We start from the raw sequence: 20,248 nt of genomic DNA on the forward strand, positions 1-20,248 counted from the left end.
CACACACTTTATGTTCAATAAATAAGTTCTTAAAATCTTATGTGTTGATGTCAATAAAAAAAAATGTATTTGATGTAACAAAACTTACATTTATGGGTCAACCTGGCTACCTTGAAAGTATATATTATAGTAATTTCTGGTTTGAGTTTGCATGTTCTCTTCGTGTGTGTGGTTTTCTCGGGGTATTCAGTTTCCCACAGTCCAAGGACATGCAGATCGAGATTAGCTTCATTTTAAATGAAGTGCCATCTTTATTGGTAAAGTGGGCATGGCTTATTAAATCTTGTTTGTTGCACTTATCTGAGGCTCCTTCACATCTGAGACATGACGACGTGAGATGGCACCCTCTTTAAAGCAGGGCCCTTCCCTAAAGTGCTTATGAAAGGCTTATTCTAAGGCAACAAAAACCAGCCAGTGATTATTCACTCACAAACTTAGGGGAAGTATTTTCTACGTATGCCAAAAAATCCTTTGAAATGTTACATACCGGACCTTCAAGAATTCTTTCACATATTTGATGGATACTTGACTGGATCATTTGATAATGGAAACCTTTAAAGGTCAAAAAGAACTCTTCTGAGGACTTAAAAAATATTATTTTTTCATGTTCATGGCAGAGGATACTTGGAATTCCACAGAATAATTGAAGAAACGGAGGTACAAGGAAAAGAAAATCAACCCAAGGCAGAATGTTTTTGTTAACAAGTGATGACCCTAGCCAAAGAAAGGTAAAGTTGATTATTCCACTCCACAAAATGTCAGATGTTTGAATGAGGGTTTAAGCACATTAGCTGACTCACCTGAATGGATGGAGAAAGGCCTGTGCTTCTTGGTTCTCAGAGTTGGCTCTGTCGTAGTAGTGGGGTTAGAATGTGTACACACTTCTGGTTGGTCTTCTACAGCAGATGTCATTTGATTTGGATCTGGTTCCGTTTGTTTTTTCTCCTTTGCAGTGGAGTCTGGTGTCTCACTGGGCGGCTCGTTCACCACTGTACTGTTTTCATTGTTCTCTGCTTTGCCCTTTCGACCTGATTGTTTCCTTCTTTTCTTCTTGTCTTCATCCTCTTCTTCCTCTTCTTCTCCCTTGTCCTCTCCTCCCCTCTCTGCATCCTCTCCTTGACTCCTGCTGTCGTCCTGGTCCTCACCTCCAGTCTCACTGTGGTCATTGGCCGCAGCAGTTGTGACAGCAGAGGCGGCGGGGGCGGCGGTGTTTTTTGCGGGTTCTGTGGGCTCTGCGGTTTGCCGGTTGGAGGTGGGACTTACACGGCTTGGTGCTCTGCTCGGCCAAACAGAGCTGGGGAATGAGGAGATGACGCCACCACTGAAGCCCAGTCCTGCCAGTAAAGTGCTGGTCACCAAGGATGCCACTGTGGCCTGACTACCACTAGAGGATGGGCCAATGCCTGTCGCCATGGAGACAAAAGAGAATGGGATGCCCGAGGAGGTCCAGGTAGATGAGCCAGAGGAAATGGGTGCCATGTCAGCAGAGGAGGCTGGAGAGACTGTTGGCTAAAGACAGAAGTTACCAATTGATATTTTGATATACAGTAAAGGTTTGTTTTATTTCTTACTTTTAAACAGATTGAGAAAGGTAATTATATCCTGTAAGAGGATGTAAAAATGATTTTAGTTTACTGCGAAGCTGCAGCAGGTTACAAGATATCAGCTGAGCAGCAGGACGTAAATGTATGTTGGGGATGGATTTGCGTTCACACATGTACAATAATGTGGTCACAATGGTTTCTACACTGGAATGTGGTTTATAACATTGGATTCTAAAACACGTTCAGGACACATTTGTTCGCTGATGTTGAAGCTTATGCTTGTCTCAGGACGGATGGTCATACTGGGTCTGAATAAAGTTATAGTAAGGCATTAGGATATGACCAACACAATCATTTTAAATCAAACAAAACAGTTTTTACTATTAGATTCATATGACATGTTGGCAAGGAGTAAAACAATTCCAGAGAGTCCAAAATAGCCTGATCTAATGCCAATGTATTTCTACTAAGACATGTTGTGCAGTCTTGTGCCAAAGCAACGAAAGATAATAACACCAGCACTAAATGAAGCAAAAATAAATCAGCCAGAATACTAAGTCTTTTCTTTTGTGGGCAGGTTTATGTGTCCTCATTTAAACATGGATCCACGGGAACCACTTCACATCTCACTGAAAGGTTCCTGTCCACACAGTGAAGAGGGATTCAAACAGACACTGCTCTCTGCTGGATAAAAAGCGACAAGACAGTGGCAGTCCTACATCTTCCCTCCAGCTTACCATTCCAGTTTTAACAATCCTTGTGCCCTCGAAGATCCTGGTGGTGTTTGCTAAAGTATAAAAAAGAAAGAAGAAAAGAGCGGAGCACAGCTGAGACAATGAGGCAACGCTTCACTTGAAGGACTGTTTCTAAGACATTCATGTGAGAACATTAATCACAGCATCCCTTTATTCAAAGTCAAGGTTGTGAATACTTAATGGGAAGCCAATAAAAAGAATGTGCTTAAATTAAATCAATGCATCTCACTGCATTTTCCTTTCCCCTGTTGTTTTTTTCTTCTTCTTTTGCCTGCAGCTACTGATATAAGAGACTGTGATATTGTTATAAAAGGAATCCTAACCGTCACATTATAGATCTATACAATATAAGACAATGCGCAGGGGAGTGTTTGAAAGAGACGGAGCTGTATGAAAGAAATACTAACGCTCATATTGAAAGAGATAAATACCTTTATGACATGACATGCAGACATAATGTGGCTTCAATTCATGGGCACGTTTGTCTCCGGTGTGTGTGTGTGTGTGTGTGTGTGTTACCTCTGAAGAGCATGCTCTGGCTGAAGTCACTGCGCATGTCATTCATGCAGATGGCCTGGACTCGAAACAGGTACAGTACATCGGGGGAGACAGGAGAGATGACAGCCTCCTGAATAAAACACACAGAAACACAAACACAGAAAGGAAGAGTTTGTAATATGAGAGGCTTCAAAGATTAAAAAAAAATTGATTGTCAAGCTGTGGTGCGTGATGTTTAAATCTAAACAAATGTCTATGAGATTCAAACCACCGTCAGATAGGTTCACACAATGCTGACTGAACTCAGCCTCACACACGACTCTATTTGTGTTTCTCAGGAAGGCAGTGGTTGGATCGAGTGTGCTCGGTGAAATTTCCTGCGCGTCACACAGGAAGTGTTCGGATTAATGTCACGACAGATGGATGCAACAGCAACACTGCGCTCGTCAAGTGACACGGCTGCAAACAGGTTGGAGTATGACTGAAAACACAAAGAAGCATCAACAAAAAAACACTTCTTGCCCCCGCCCGCCCCTGTGCTGCCGCTGTATACACACAAAAGCTCCCTCAGTCAGGTCTGGGGTTTTCAGATGTAGCATACAAATAATGTTACACCAAAAATGTTACACATGCACTGCACTAAAATGTTACACATTTGTACTTAAATCCTTTTAAGTTATTAAAAAAAAATTTTTTTCAAACAAAAAACAGACATATAGAAGCCTGCATCTACCTTTTCGAAGTAATGTTCCAATGAAATTTACATGCGTACAAACTGAATTGGATTCAAAATCAAATCCTTGGTTGCACTGATGGTTAAATTCCAAATTTAAATTCATAACTGGCGGTTTGACGGAACCCCAAGACGGGGGAGAGAGTGAAGATTTGATCCATTTATTCATCAATTTCTAAATGTCCTTCAAAACAGCCCCTGATGCGTTAAATATTAATCGAAATGTAATCACAGCACACCAATAGAGAGAGAGCGTCTTGAGATTAAATTGTGAATTAAGTGTTGGAGCCTGGTGCTTAAGAAAAGTTTGTTGCATTCCTTATGAAGATACCAACAAGGTGAACTCTTTATCCCCACACAGTAATAGATGTATTTCTCTACAGCCTTAAATCCAGTCAATTAACTTCACGTCATTCCGGACACTGGCGAGAGACATTGTACAAACTGATCTTTCTCCAAACCTCTCATCCAAGCGGTTTATTTCCTTATTTCAAAAAGGTCACTTCAAAATCATACTCTTCCTGTCAAACACACAGAGAGCTTCGAGGTCAGCTTCAGCTGGCTCAGATAAAATCACACGTCACCGTTTGGCTCTTCAGTTAAAAGAGAAAACATCGTGTTTGTACCCTGGAGGAGATGGTAATGCCCGCTCCTGCTGAAAGCTGCTCATTATTGTATTAGCACCACAAGACGCCTCCTCAACCGAAAATAACAGCACTATCTGATCTAATGGCTCAGCATGGGTGGTGACAGCCTGTCCTCCTCAGCTCACCTACACAAACTCACCATCACTCAGTTAAACAGAAAATAGCTGAGCCAGCACTGGCATCTCTGCCAAATTACATACGCACTCTCATAAAGCATCCTCTGCTTGTGTAAAACCTCACTGCTGAACGGTCCAACTGAGTTAATAGAAAGATCCGGGCCACTTAGGAGCAGCTGAATAATGAGAACATCATGCACACGCAGTCCTCACTGCTATCCATCTCCATCAAATAAAGGGGATGACAATATGAGATTAATCTTACAACTTGTACGAGATCAATTCCAGGAGCCTTGTTTTAATGGAATATTAGAGTCACTGAATTGGAGAGAAATATCATGCACTGTTTTATCATTGCTAATCAGAATCACTCTCAGTTCAGTGATGTGTGGACCGCAGGAGGCTTTTCCTATTGCATTACCACTGTGTGGCTCACTGACCGCAAGTAACACGTTTAAAGGTCCACTGAGGAAGAATTTGTGACATCCACAGTGAAACTGCATATTTTGAACAAAATGTGGAACTCCATTCACACGTCAAGCATGTCAGGGAACTACGGTGACCAGATAGGAAGTTGTTCTACATTTGCTCACACGTTTGGCTAATTAGGCTGCAGTAGAAACATGGAGCTGCAAAACAAGACCCTTGCCTAAAACAAAACTGTTTAAGGCTTATTGTAAGGTTACAAAAACCAAACAAGCTTTAATTTATAGTAGTTGTACACTTACACAAACATGCTTGTGGGTAGTATATTCAATTGCTACCAATAAAAAAAAACAAAACAAAAAAAAAACATCTAAATGTTACACACTAGACCTTTATGGCATGTTTTAACTGTTAGCTATTCAATTCAAATGAAGCCTGGTACTTTGATTTGAAAGTGTGACTTTTAAGTGTCATTGCTGGTTGCTATTTTATCCTTTAGCAAACATTCATCTCCGTCGCTGGGAAAGAAACACCTGAAACACTCAGAGATCAAAAATAACACACATGATGCATTTGGAGAAGCCTTCGGATTAGGACAGTTGATGGTGCTGTGATGTAATCAGCCCTTAGATGCAGCCTATTAATTGTCAGATCGCTCGTTGCCTTTGTACATTTCTTTGTAAACCAGATGCGTATGAGCTTATTTTTACAGGTCTGCAGACGTGCACACTAACACGATGGCGTTTTAACTGCTTGTGGAGCTCTTGAGACAATGAGGGAGATGATGAGGCTACGAATGTGGTTAGTTTTCAACCTGCGATTAGGTTCGGGAACAAGAGTTTTCCAGACATTGTCTGCAGTCTGTTCACATTTGAGCACAACAGGCTTTTCCAGAGATTTGATTGAGGCGCTGGAAAAGGAGAAGTTTCCAGACAATGTCCACACCGTCTTCTATGGAAATGTGTGTTCTTACAGTAACAACATCTCATGTAACACTGCATGTGAGCAGACAGAGGTTTGCTGGGTTAACATCATTAAATTTATGCATGAAAGGGTCATAATGATGAGCATTTACCTCGTTACACAATTGGCTGTATTCTATTTATAACCCCACACCTCTACTGTCAAACACACGTCAGTGAGGCACTGTTAGGAAGCTGTTTCCTTCATTCGTTTCCCCTCTCTTCCTTTACAAGTGGTATTAGCCATAAAGTAGACCAGTCCACAGTATTTTATTACAAGGCTGCTGTTCATTAATTGCAACAAGGGGGAACGGGTGTGTGGAATTTGGGGATCCTGAAGCCATGTGCGGTAAGTCCCTGTTGTGCTGTTGTGACCTAGATAGATGCACCGGGGGAAACTTGGGAATAAGAGCAGAATCAAAGGGCTATGAGAGAGAGAGAGGGAGGGAGAGAGAGAGAGTGAGAGAGGGAGAGAGGGGTATGTGGCAAAGGGGAAAAGGAGGAGACAGAGTTAAAGTCGCTCTCGTAAATGAAGAAAGGATGAAACACTTCCCTCCTCCCTCCACCGCTCATCGTGGCAGATTCCCAGCTGTACTGGTGGATGTATCCTGCATGTTTCCACAGGCAGGGGGCACTCTTATCCCTTTTTTTTAATGGGAAGGGTGCAGTTTTCCCACACTGCCACTGGCCCAAGGTCATGCTTTTTGCACAGGCTGGCAGCCCTGCATCCCCTCCAGCTTAACATTAGTATTCTGAGAGTCAAACAGCAGACCACAATGTAAGGGAATGGAGCCTCCTGTCTGCTCCATAGCCCCCTCTCATAGCTCATTTTGGCCCCTGATGAGACCATTTGTAATGAAAGTGATGGAGGATATTGCCTGCTATCTCTCTCTCTCTCTATTTTAAAAGCTTTTTTCCCCTGCACAAATGAATAACTGCATTATTAAATCCTTATAACTTACACATTTCCTCATTACAAGAAGTGATTTGCCAAAGCTACACGTGTCTAAGAAATTAAGTTTTGATTATTTAATCAGCGCAGATTTTTTTATGGATCAAAACAATTCTGTTCCAAAACTAGAGTCATTTGATTTATCACTGCTCGCACAGTCACACTTTTGATGATGTAAAAGCCTCGGTTTTACTGCAATAACACACTCACTCACTCACACACACACACACACACACGCCCTTACGTGCGTCTGTTAGTCCTTAATATGATCATGAGACCGTAATTCACAATCACCGCAAATAAAGTTGACTTCAATTCAAAGCAATTTCACCGCCTAATGAGAAATTCCTCCAGACACATGGAAAAAAATGCCACACCATTAAAATATGCTCATATCATGCACGCTGTTATCACAGTGATATGGTTCAATCACAGTCCATTAATCAAGTGGAGCACACATCATGTGGCCGAAGGCTGCAACTCTCGCTGGTGGCTTTTCAGCTCGTCATGTGTCAGCAGTGAAAGGAAAGAAAGAGAAGGGAAATCTGCGGAAATGAACGTGTGGATCACTTTGCGGAGTACGTAAGCACAACTGTGACCAGTGCTAAGGGATAACATCTGATTATTGGCTGATTATTATGCCACTGTTAATTAAAATCTGGACTTTGTGACCTATTTGGTATTTTCAGTCCACTTATTAATAGATGCACATTTATTCGGAGACTAGGAGACATTGGTAAGCATAATTTGTACTTTTTTTTTAAATATATATTTTTAGGATCTGTTAGGCTGATTAATATTTGTTTGTTTGTGTGCTTGCAAAATTGTAAAACCATAGGCATTATGGAACCTTCTATTTTTTCTTCCACAGGTGGCTGCTCTTTAGTTCAACTCATACGAAAATTGAAACATGTTAACGTTACCTTATACCTTAGTTTATTTTTAGTACTATTTAATAAGTCAGTTTTGAATTTACCACATTTGTTAAAGGGTTACTTCATGTTTTTTTGAGTTGTGGATGTTTGAGATATTGACATAAATTAGTGTAGTGTAAACGTCAGGAAAAACAGGCCAATTAAGGAAAAGCTCACCAAATAAAAATGTACATAAAAAAGTAAATAAAAAGTACAAAGCTATTTTTTTTTTTAATATTTCTGCCACTTTACTTTGCTAATAGACAGCGTTCTCTAAAAAACCACAGTTTGTCTCACTCTGTAAACTGGTCACTGTCCTACACCAGTCATGGAAAGAGGACTATAGTGTGATGTTGCTTTGTTTGTGTTGCTTAGGTAAAGAAAAGGAAAAGAGACTTCTCATCTTCCACTTAATTGGGCATAGATTTAATTAGGTGATCCTTCTTTTTTTTAATCTGTTGTTCTTGTTCTTTGATGTCGCATTCCACTCACCGCTTTCCACACGATGTTTCCCTATAAAATACCTCTGGTGGCTGAAGAAATAGAAACCTGTTAGTGTGTGAAAACTGTTCACGTTGGTCATCAAGCACAAACTACACCTGAGGAAACGAGCGAGTCGGCCGTCTTGTCAATGAGACGACGAGCGCGCGTCGCTGCTGTATCTGAACGAGGAAACAGAAGTAGGGCGTTTTGCACTAAAAACACTAAATATTTCTATTTGATTTGTCAAACTCAGACTGTGGAAGCATCACATTAGTGTTGCTGAACGCCGCCTGTAGCTCTGATCTATATGGAGATGAGGATTGATTACGGCTGTAGGGTTTCTCATTTTGATGAGAGACATTATAGATCTGTAAACTCGAGTGTATGAGGCCATTGTGGACAATCTTGTCATTTAAGCACAGGGCTGCTTAATGTCCCACATTTGCCGGTTTATTGTATTTGATAGATACACACTTTATATTGAATTGTTAATTGTAAAATTTAATATTTTATTCTCATAACTTCTTGTATAACCGCATATATCTCCTTTAACATTTTTATTTTATATTTGAATTTTCTTTACATGTATATTTTGCTTTTATCTCACATTCTCTCTGTGTTTTATTTAAAGGGTTGTTCAAGTGCCTGAAACTCTGCTGCTGTAATCATTTCCCAGTTTTGGGATCAATGAAGTACATCCATCCGTCTATTGATCTACTTCAACCCAGTCTCCCAAAAATAACTTTTTGCACACAACAAAATTGCATTCTAAATTACACTTCACAGGGAACGTGATTGTGATTTATGTTGTGTTTTGGACATATCACCAAGTAGAATTTGAGGTAAACTTGTCACTGGTAGGAGGAAGGATTGTTGATCATATGTCTGCAAGTCATCCGCCTAGCAACTGTCCGCAGCTCAAGAGCAAAGGACGGAATACTGTTTTTTGCAGATTTGTATAGTGTAATCATTTTTTAGGCTATTTTCGGGCATTTTTAGTATGTATTTGATAGGAGAGTAAAGTGTGAAAGGAGGAGAGAGACCAGGGGAAATGAACTGCAGGAGTCTTCATCAACTTAGACTGAGAAGGAGTGTTTGGGAGGGGCCTAGACAGTGCATGTTTTTATTGCCCAATAAACATAAACAAAAAAAAAATGGCATGCACATTTTTAAACACGTAAACACAGTTATTTTGTTCTTCACAACACTTTACGGTTTACGGTTTAGTTTTGTCAGCATGTCATTTCCTTGGAGACAGTGTTTACATGCAATTACGTATCCCGGGACAGACACGTGTTTTAATTTTAATGCTCGTATGGTCTGCAAGTGCCCTGTTATGACAGACTTTGAAAGTATCCTTTAATGAGAGCAACACGAACTCCGCTGTTACACCAGACATCACCAAGCCAACAAGGAATAACATGTTAATAATTAAAACACTTGGGGAAAACAGTGCTGCTGTGAAAATAATGAAACTTTAAGCGAGAGAGCGGCTGTGTATGGCATCACTCTGTCATACAACAACAGCACAAGGTCATTTTGTTGTTTGGTTACATCTCTTCTATGCTGATCTTATTAGAGTATCAGCAGCACCGACACCACTGTGTTTCATTCCACACGAGCAATTCCTTTCCGCATCCTAGAGTCGCGCGTGTGTGTGTGTGTGTGTTATGAGGCACGCAGAGCTGTGAACATGAATCAAGAGCTGTGTGTGTGTGAGGGCAGAACTGAAAGCATTCACTGTTCCTCTGCGTCTTTGGGGAATAATACAGTATAAAGGTACAAACATGGCTATTGACAGTCACGAGTCAGAAGAGTCTAAACAGAGCTTACATCTTGTTTTTTAACGACACAAACCAGGCCAAGGAAGCACATCAGAGAACTGAGCACTGTGTGTGTGTGTGTGTGTGTGTAATGAGTAGACTTAAAAGCTCATTCAAATATGGATACAAAGCACTGCGATCATTGTTCTGCTTATACACACACAGGCTGTTTGATGTGGAGCAAATATTGTCCTAATGATACACATGTGGCATACGACTGAAAACCCAAAAAAAGTGAATTCAATTAATGTGTACGCCTGCATGACAGTAGGCACATGTATACTGATGTATTTTGAAATCTGGATTCAGACTAGCTGAAGCTGTTGCTGCTTAAGTCGTAGCATTATGAATCTGGGTTATTGCATTGTTGTGCATGCTGACACATTGGGGACACTGTGTGGATTATTGGCAGCTCTGCTCGGCTGCAGGGAGGGATTCCAGTTCTGTCTTTTATTCACACGTGTTCATTTTTTATCAGATTTTGTTTCGGTAACTGACTCCTCTGCAGTGATTAATAAAAAAAAAAAAATAATAATAAAAAAAACAACATGTTTTTGAGTGATGGTTTGCATCTTTGCCTCACAGCAGGAAGGTTGGTCGGTTTGAAACTCAGTTTAACCAATAACCTGTTGGATGTGTGGGTTGTCACTGTCATACTCCAGCTTCCTCCCTCCACAGACCAAAGTTTGGATATGAATGCAAATGGTTGTATGTTCGACCCTGTGAGTGCCTCGGCCCCTGAACTCTTCAACGGAGAGACAGAAACATACATTTTGGCAAAAAAATAACTGTGTCCTGTGTCTTTACACTGGTGGGTTCTTTTTACGATAGTGACCAAACAGGAACTACTAAGAAGTTGCCCCTCGTTAGATATTGTTTATTAGTCCAATATAAGTGTTGGCTTGTTTTTTGTGTACTGGCTTTTATTTTGTCCTTATATATGCATGGTCCACTCATGGCTGGATATTTTTTCAAAGAGTGTCCAGAGGGGCTGTACGTGTGATCACAAATAGCCACAAAAGTAACTCTGGACATTCGCTGGGATTCTCCTGCCGTCTCTTTTTAATGAAATCTCTGGACAATATCTGAATGAGCTCATGTGAGCAGAATAAGCCACATCAAGTGAATAAGTGAGTGTGTTTCCTTCAAGCCAGACACAACCACCTTGCCTGGATTCTCTAGAGACACTCTGGCTTTTATAAATGCAACTCACCAAGACAGTCTCCAGCTACATGCATCTAATGTGAATGACAAGGTCCAGAGAAAGTCTGGAAAGAAAATCTCTGCAATTTTCAGCAAAAGGGATTTACTATGACACTAATTTCAAACTCACTTACATATGCGTTGCTACTGCAGCAGTTCTTCACTTCCAGCCACATTCCCCAGGCTTTACTCCCAGTATTGTGTCCTTGATGTCATGTTATCATGTCAGGTGACTGTTTAATTCTAATGAAAAACCATAACAATCTATATCAGCTCCACGAGGACAATTCCGTAACAGCACTCTCACCAGTTTGTGTTTGGCGTCGGTGAGATGTGTCTCCTCATAGCTGTCGTCGTGGGTGGTCCAGCTGTACGACACCAGGAAGTGGAGGATGGGCGGGTGGTAGGTGACCTCTGGGCGGGCCCAGCGGACCATAAGGGCACTGCCATTCACATGCTGCACCTTCATGTTGATGGGAGCGCTGCTGCACACTGGCAGGACAGGGAGAAGGAGAAGAAGAAGGGCAGAGGCGAAAACCAAAAGTTAGATGTGAGGTCAGAGGAAGAAAGGGAGCAGGAATGAGCAGTGGAGAGGAGCAAGACTTGAGGGATAAGGAAAAGGAAAAGGAAGGAAGTAGGGAAGGGTGGATGTGAAGGAACAATGGAGCGATGAGGAGGGAAACAGATCATTTATGGCTAGATACATGGGCTTAGCTTATCTTTCAAATACACAATAGAGAGAGAGAGAGAGTTTCATGAGTGTTAGATGTATTCATGATTTGTTATTAATGTTGCTCTGAGTCATCCCCATACAGTACACACACACACACACACACACACACACACAGGCTCATATATTGTTGCCTTAGGGCAAATTGCAGACAACCTGCTCTGCCCTCTAATATCTATCTTTGAAAGATATAAGGCAAACACATACGCACTGTCTGTGTGTTTATGCAACCAGTTTAATAATACACACACACACAAGAAATCTCTCCATTTACTAAAGAGGACAAGCATTGCACTGGCTGCTTCTAACCACTGGGTGTCTCTGTGTGAGCAGTGTGGTTGCTCAGGAAGTGTGGAGTATTTGATTTCATACCTTGAATATTTTATAATTATGATGGATCCGCAAACATGAGGTCAGGCGTTTATTAGAATGGGGTTTATATAAAACGCAGGCCTTTATTCTCCCACATGAACTGTATGATTTAGATGCCAGATTTCTGTTGTCTGATCTGCTCCCATTTCAATCTATTTGCTGCGCAAAAGTTTACCTGGAGGATTGGGCATATTCACTCTTCCACACGTCGATTCTATCAGTACAACATAGTTTATCTTCTACTAACAGAAAAAAAACAATGTTTTCATTGGTTATATTACACCCAGCTTTGCTCTCTTTTAAGCTATTTTTGCAATTGCTGCTAGGCTTTCATCAGTGAAACGCATACTTATTGACTTTTCACATCAAAAGCCTTGTGGCAGCTCAAAGGTAATTACTACTAATAGGTTTTCAAAGTGAAACATTTGCATGAAGTGTTGTTTACATATTGCCAATTCCACACCCTCAGTGTTTTGGTGGCTTGCCACATTCTTTTTCCATTTCAGCATGACAAAAGCCTCCATGCACAGAGCCAACTCTATAAAAAAGTCACTGCTGCTCAAGCACACGAGAGGAGAGGTCCTCCACCTTTCAATAGAGAGAGAGCATCTGCAGCTCTCATTTATATTTATATGTATGTATATTTTAGGTGCTTGAAGGTGCAATCATCTCTGAAATCAGTAATGTGCATCAAAGCATTGATGCTCATATTCTTGGTATTGTCGCGACTGATTAAATTACACTTTCTGCAAAGACAAGCAGACAGTTGCCAAAAAGTGAGCATATTATTATCATTATTATTATTATTATTATTATTATTAATTTTAATAATGGGAGCACATTCAGTCTCTTAAAGCTGCACTGCCAAGTTTATACAGTATAGACCGGTTCAAACTTCCTAAATAATCAAATCTGGAGTCAAAGAAGTGCAAATTGGGAACAAAACATGTTCATTTGTGTGTGAGTGACAGCTGACTGTGTTTTATACATCTGCACTTTCACATAGTTTACACATAGTTCATTCAAAAGGATCCAAGGAGCTGGAAAAAAAATAACAAAAATGATCTGCCCTTGAGGATTTATTTTGTTTATATTGTTCACAAATCATTGCTGATCCAAATTCAATTATCCTGCACCAATGCTCTAGCACATGTGTCTCCACCCAAGGTAAAACTTACTTTTATTTGCTTCTAACCGCCCGCCGCAGCCCTCATAAGGAGGATAAAGCTGTAGATTATGAATAAATGAACTTGCACATGCACACAAATAGCGCTGCACCTCTGGTGCAGAAGAACTTGATTGGACTGCACGAGAGTCCAGAAGGGAATCTGCTAATTTTGGATAAACTGGACTGCTGACTGTTAGACAGGCCTTATCACTCAACATTAGTGTTTCACTTCACTAATGCTTTTGTGTCAGAATGGGAGCCTGCAGCCAGGTTCCAACATCTGCTAGAGAGCCTTCAAAGAGGCTGTTATAGCAGCACATTAATGATGGAATGGTAAATTCAAATATCACATATGGCGCAGAGCGTCCTCTGTCCACACACTTTGATCAGCATAACTGTACACTACGTTAAACAGCAATTCGTTCCACTTTTTACTGCTGAGAAAGAGAGGTATAGCATACAACAAAGGACGTAATGGTTATTTCAAGCACTGTATCATATTATGCAAATGCGTGAGGTAATTTTGATGATGACCATGGGTTGATTAAGAATAGAGCTCACGTGCCTTGTGGAACCAAACTGATTAGCTTGCTCATAAAGAGCTGCAGTGGAGTTTTTCTCTGCAGTGAAGCCCCATGTGGCGTGGCATTAATAAAGCCATTAGTCACACAAAAACATACAGAGACATACAGAAGCACACATTCGCAGACGCACACATGTGCAAACATGCACAGGAATCATTAGAGGTCAAACAGTGTACCATCACAAAGCAGGGAAAGGGGATTTAACCGTTTATATAAACCGTGCGCCCACTCAACTATGTTCGATAAGTGTGTGTGTGTGTGTGGACGTGTTTATGTCTATGACAAATTAAGTAAAACGCAATTACAATGTTACTATCAATCAGATGGGCGTTAACCCAAGCAGAAATGTGTGACGATGACAAGAACTGACTTATGCGCCTTTTCAGTTTGTGCTTAAAAAAAGCTAAATGACAACATTGTCTTGAAAAAGATTTTAGAATTTGTATGCTATGTTGTGGGGAAAAGTTCCGCAAATTGCTAAAAAGGCAAATGCAAATTTGTCTGTGTCTTTCTGCAACAGAAATGCTACATAGCGCCTGTGGGCCGCTCAAAATGACTTCTAATAGTCCCCACGTGTAAGTCAGCTGAGAGGGTTTTGTAGCCCTGTGTGTCTGACCAGGTGATGAACAGATCCTCTTCCAGCTTTTGTCAAAGATAAGCGGGCCATCTCTCTCTCTCTCTCTCTCTCTCCCTCACACACACACACACACACACACACACACACGGGGGAGAGGTCTGCATGGCAGTGAGTGATGGGGTCTAGGTGGTGGCTGACACACATAAAACCCACAGAGGACAAATCTCTCTTTCTGCCTCTCTTTGTCTCGGTGAGAGGCAAACCGGAGGAGTAAAGGACGCCTTTGGCCATGCAGCACGCTGATGACGGTTGATCGATGAATTGGTCTCGATTGCGGGTCGGTCTGCGAGGTTTTTTACTGAGACGGATTGGCTGTGAACTCAGTGTGGGATCTCTGCTGTTAGAAATGTACCAAGGCCTGGTGCCAAATCCTGCTCTACACTGTTGTTGGTCATGTTGGTTATTATACTAATGGGAAAATAGAAAGACATGTCACTAGACCAAAATACTTGGTGTGAGTGTAGAGTTTACAAAGCAGTGGGTGATGTCATGGTGATTTGCCAACTTCCTTTCATTATAATATTTAAAGTGCTTTCACATCAAAATGTTGTAATTTGGCTTTTCACAAATAAAAGTAACTTTTCCTGCCTTCTTGTGTGCTTTGCATCCTTGACACTGTGAGAGGGTTGCATTCAGACTACAAACTTGTTTTGTTCACAATTCACATGTGCATGCGCATGCGAATGTGTTTTCATTCTATGTTACTCAATTATCCTTGGAGCACATTGCAGATGCGACCAAAGACAGTATCAAGCCAAACGTCTGAAAGATGCTCGATTTCTCGTTGTTCATAGCATGTGTTTCTATTTCAGGAACACGGGAAGGGGCAGAGTTCATCTTTGTGTAGCTTTTCCATACTTTTCATCTGTCTTTAAAAGGTGATTTTCTGCAAGTCAAGAGAAGTCTAAGAGACTAGGAGTAAAAAAATAAAATAAAAATGCCTTTGCTTTATTTTGTCAACTTAGTTTTTTGACATTCTTTTGATTTCTTGTTGTAAATCATAACTGCAATGTATCATGTTTTTCACCTTGTGATCTTGAGTTTTATTGATCTATTATTATCATTTCTTTCAAGGAAAACTCCTGTCCTAAACCAGGACAGGTTTAGTCTACCTTTCTACAGACTTTGGGAGCCTAAAGGTGTCTTTGCAATGTCTGTTTTTGGTCATGTGACTTGGATATGTTTTGTTTAGTCACACACACAACCCATGACTTCTTACCTGTGCTTCATACGACATCCGGACATTTAATGAATCGCAATGCAGATTGACTTTTGCAACACTGCATTGTGTACACATTACAACTACAGCAACTGGAACAGGTGAATCCTTGCTTGGTGTGTTTTTGCACTGACTTTGTAGGAGAAATGTAAACACATGTCATTCCATTTCTAGATTCAGATGTGTTAATTCCACCTCCTTGACCCTAAATTGTACTGTAATCAACCCTTTTTGCCCCTAGTTCCATACAAAGCACACATCCACTTCAGGAAGGAGATTTCAGGCTCCAGCCTGAGCAATGTTTTGGGTTGCAACTTGAACAGGTAAACATTAACTAAAACCTAGAGGGTGGAAAAAAACAACAACCCAGCATAATGGTATTAATCCTAGCCACAATGGATTTTTTTTAATGGAAACCTTCAACCTATTATCAATCTAGAATTGACAAAGTGGCTGAGTGATGGGGAGTCTTTTCATAACATCATCAACAAAAGGTAGCAGTATCTGTAGCTGATGCTAGTCTGTATTCGGCAAAATGGCAGACAAGATCCATCCACTGTGAGAGCTCCATGTGAGCACAGCGCCCATATACATTTTAGAGTGAGTGACTGTTTAATTAATGTTATGGACATAATTCTGGTCACCGGACGTATAAGAATGTGTTGGGTTAATATTAATCCACACAGAGCTGGAAGTGATATTGATCCTTATTTACTTGAGTGTAAAAAGTGAAACATATTTCACAAAACGTGGGGGCGTAACTTTCCTAACACACACTGCTCCACTGTGTTTTGCAAGCATCTATCCATCATTCTGGCTCGCTTAATATGAGGCCACCTTTCATTCACACACCCAGAAGTAAATCTACTATCATGGTTGATGGGAAACAATCAGTAGCAGAAGGGAGGTAATCAGGCTGAGCCATGGTTAAACGGAATAAATTAGCACGGGACTGAAAGGAAAAATGACTCGTGTTATTCGGCTGATGCTGATGTATAGGCTTTGTTCAGGTTTGCAGTTTACAATGTCACTAGCGTGTTGTGCATCTTGTGGAGAGGTGACATAGACCAGGTTAGACTTGTTGAAGCAAGGATTCCCATGTTTAACCCACTCAGCTGTTGCTACGCCTGTTGTCGAGGGTGTGTAGGAGGCATGCGGTCGGCCTTTCTGTCTGTCTGTTGCGTTTTCTGCTCCAATTCTCCTCTTTGTCTTTTTCTACCCTGCCGTCCTTCATCCTCCTCCTCCTCCTCCTCTTCTACACTTTCTGTGCCAGCCTTATAGATCTGCTTTCATCAAATGTCCCACTGCTCTGCTCAAGGACAATCTGCAGGAGCACACACAGCATGCTAGGACAACCCGCACGCACACACACACCCCTCCGTGTACTGCATGTGTGTGTATGTGCGCGCAGTGTAGTGTGTATACATCTAGGTGATGCACCTCTCTTGTAGGCAACCATATGGGAGTTTGCCTGAAGTAAAGGACGGAACCAACCCTGTGAGGACAGTTGACACAACACAGATGCTATAGGCCACACATGAGCACTGACAAGTACACGCACACACACACACACACACACACACACAGTGCAAAATGTGTGGTGTTGTTTGAGTGGTAATGAAGCAGGAGTGGGAGGATGGCTGGTTTGCCTCCCACTGCCTTATGCTAGGGGAGTTACCCAGCTCGCTGGTGAAATGACAGAGAGCCAGCCCAGACCACACACACACACACACACACACACACACACACACACACACACACACACACACACGCACATGCACACTGAATATTTCTCATTTATTAGCATTAGGAAATGTCACATCTAGAAATAATGTGAGACTATTGGAGCACTTTAGCAAGAAGAGCAACTTTAATGATGCAATATAAATCAGTGGGCAGAAAAAGAGATTGCAAACATGCAGAAGAACAATATGTTCTTTGCAAAAACACAACATAAGACACATGCAAATGTTACCTCTAACTTTTCTTTACAAATTATAACCATACAGTATCAGGAGGTGGCACAACCTAACACGTTAGGTTTTGGTATTTCATCTCTAAACTCTTTAAGCAGAGATGTGTTTTAAAGAGATTTAAGTTTGTTTCTAGAACCTACCATTGTTATACGAACACAGACGTGTGGGGATAATTGCAACACTTGAGACACTAACTTGAAGCCAAACTAACTCATGAATTGTGTAGACAGACACAAATGATCATATGATCTGTATTTATGTATGTATTGTGGCGAGCTTAATGATAAAATGACACAGCAGACAGCTAATTATGCCACTCCCATGATTGATCTGTCACTGTCAAAAGAACTCACTACTCTTTTTACTGTGGATGTCTCACTGTGAAAAGAGTTGCGTACATTTGTATGTGTGTTTTTTTTTTAAATATTTATTCTACACTATGGGTAGCTTTCCCAAAAGTGTAATGTTTTTCTCGTACCTAGTTAACACTTTTTTTTTATAAGTCATTTTCATGTTTCAAAATGGTGCTATGTTCTAGGCAATAAGAAAATGCAACAACAACACACTCTTTGTAGCAGATCTAAAAATACATCCAAATGATGAATAAATGTGCATGGAGTCAGTGCGGTACTGTGACCAGATGCAATGCCACGTTTAACCTCATTTTAGGACATGCCCTGCTCACCCAGCATAAGGATTTTGAAAGGCTTTTTTTTTGAATATATGGAAAAAGTATGGCCCTACCTTTGGAAGCCTCCGTGCCATATGGTCCGCCGGCGTTGTCAGTAAGGTCAGGTAGCCAGGCGTCTTTGACTGATGACTTGAAGACATGGCGGTTATCCAAACTCTGGATGGGCCTAAAGTTACTCCGCAGATACTCCACTGACTTGACATGGTCCTGCTGCTCTGTGGTGAAAATCGAGTAGAAAGCCTCCAACTGGTGCCGGCAGGGAGACAGCAGCAACAGCAGACGTACAGCAATGAGGGGAGAAAATAAAAGTTTTAGAACCAGGGAAAACTCTTGAGTTACTTATGGTGACTTTAAGCTGGTGATTTCAAATGTGTCCCACAGAGGTATGAAGCCATTTTCACGCTCTACTCAAAAATACACAGTACGAGAACGCAACACAGATAACTACAAGTTAAGAAAAGATGAAATTTTAATGAGCCCCATGAGGAAACTGGGTCACCGCTGCAGCAAAACAAAGGCTTTTACATAAAGGAGAATACTGAAATACCTGACAAATAATACCAAAATATGAGGAACGCTCGGAGTAAACAATATATTCAAACATCAGTAAAACAATCTGAACAATTACTAAAAAGATTGCAACATATCACAGTTTAGTTTAGACAACATTAAAATAGTACTAATTAAGCTATGAAGAAAACAGGACTCATCCAGCAGCAGTGATTTGAAATGTTCACAGCTTGGTTTAGTATTTTTTTTTTTCTAGGGGGAATAATTTGACATTTTGTGAAATATGCTCATTCTCCATCCTGCCAAGTTTTAAATTAAAAGAATCCCATGTCTGTGGAATTGATACAGATAGGAGATAGAGCCAAGATATGATTAAGTAAGCGTTGCTTAGCACAAAGGCTGGAAATATATTGACAAAGTCAACTTTGGAAGAAGCAGTTTGGAAGAAAATATGACACCACAGGTAACTTCACATTAAAGTTCCCGGTTCAAAACTGGTTCAATCAGGGACCTATTTGAGGACCTTTATCCCAGTCCCATTTCTCTTTTTTACCCATTTCACTAACCCTTGCCACTTGCCCCTTGGAACTGAATTACATGTGCTTGTCTGCAGCAAAGCAGAGACATGTCAGAAAATGTATTCAAAGCTTACGGGAGTGCTCGTGCATATGGATGCTCTCAGGGCACATCAGCTTCCTTTCACAGTCCAAACACATGCAGATTAGGGTAAGATTAGCCTACTCGAAGATTCTAAATTTACCGTTGGTGTGATTGTGCAATTGTGTGTGAATAGCTGTTTTTCTCTCTATGTTGACCCTATGGTGACCTTTCTGGTGCATACTGCAACCTGCCTTTTGCTCAAGGTCAGCTGGTTATCGACTGCAGCTTCCCCCACACTCATCTAAGGATAAACGGTGATTTTAGAGACTTTGGTTGTAGCATGGTTGTTGAGCTGGTTCTCCAGAAACTGCTGATCCACAGGGATTTTTATGTACAACCATCTCAAGCGTTTACAGAGAAAATGACTCGAGAGGTGGCCCCAACAGCTTTAGTTCAAAAGGTCAGACATGCTGGTGGTTGACTTCAGAAAATGATATTTCAGTGAGTAAGTATCCTCGTGGCCTGCATTTGTGAAGGGCTGTCTCACGGGTTAATTGTAGTTTTGGAGATCTGATTGCATATTCATGTTGTATCAGTGTGTCTTTGGGGCCACTGACACACTCCAAACAGCCCTACAAATGATCTGTTGGAGTGATTTGGCCAGTTCTTGAAACAGTCAGTGTTTTGATGAACAAACCGAGGCAG

The 20,248-nt window shown here is 41.0% G+C and overlaps 1 protein-coding gene across 1 annotated transcript in view; it reads right to left on the reverse strand.

Annotated features, from left to right (window-relative positions):
• ptprga (protein tyrosine phosphatase receptor type Ga) overlaps positions 1 to 20,248 on the reverse strand; it is a 353,219-nt gene that overhangs the window by 28,012 nt on the left and 304,959 nt on the right. The window contains exons 8-12 of the mRNA XM_044023374.1: positions 18,487 to 18,679; positions 11,364 to 11,548; positions 2,819 to 2,927; positions 2,282 to 2,331; positions 801 to 1,509 (exon numbers count right to left, since the gene is read on the reverse strand). Coding sequence (XP_043879309.1) covers positions 801 to 1,509; positions 2,282 to 2,331; positions 2,819 to 2,927; positions 11,364 to 11,548; positions 18,487 to 18,679 — 1,246 coding nt within the window. The remainder of the gene's footprint in view (positions 1 to 800; positions 1,510 to 2,281; positions 2,332 to 2,818; positions 2,928 to 11,363; positions 11,549 to 18,486; positions 18,680 to 20,248) is intronic.

Source organism: Solea senegalensis, linkage group LG4, assembly GCF_019176455.1.
Source record: "Solea senegalensis isolate Sse05_10M linkage group LG4, IFAPA_SoseM_1, whole genome shotgun sequence".
Classification (NCBI taxonomy): Eukaryota; Metazoa; Chordata; class Actinopteri; order Pleuronectiformes; family Soleidae; genus Solea; species Solea senegalensis.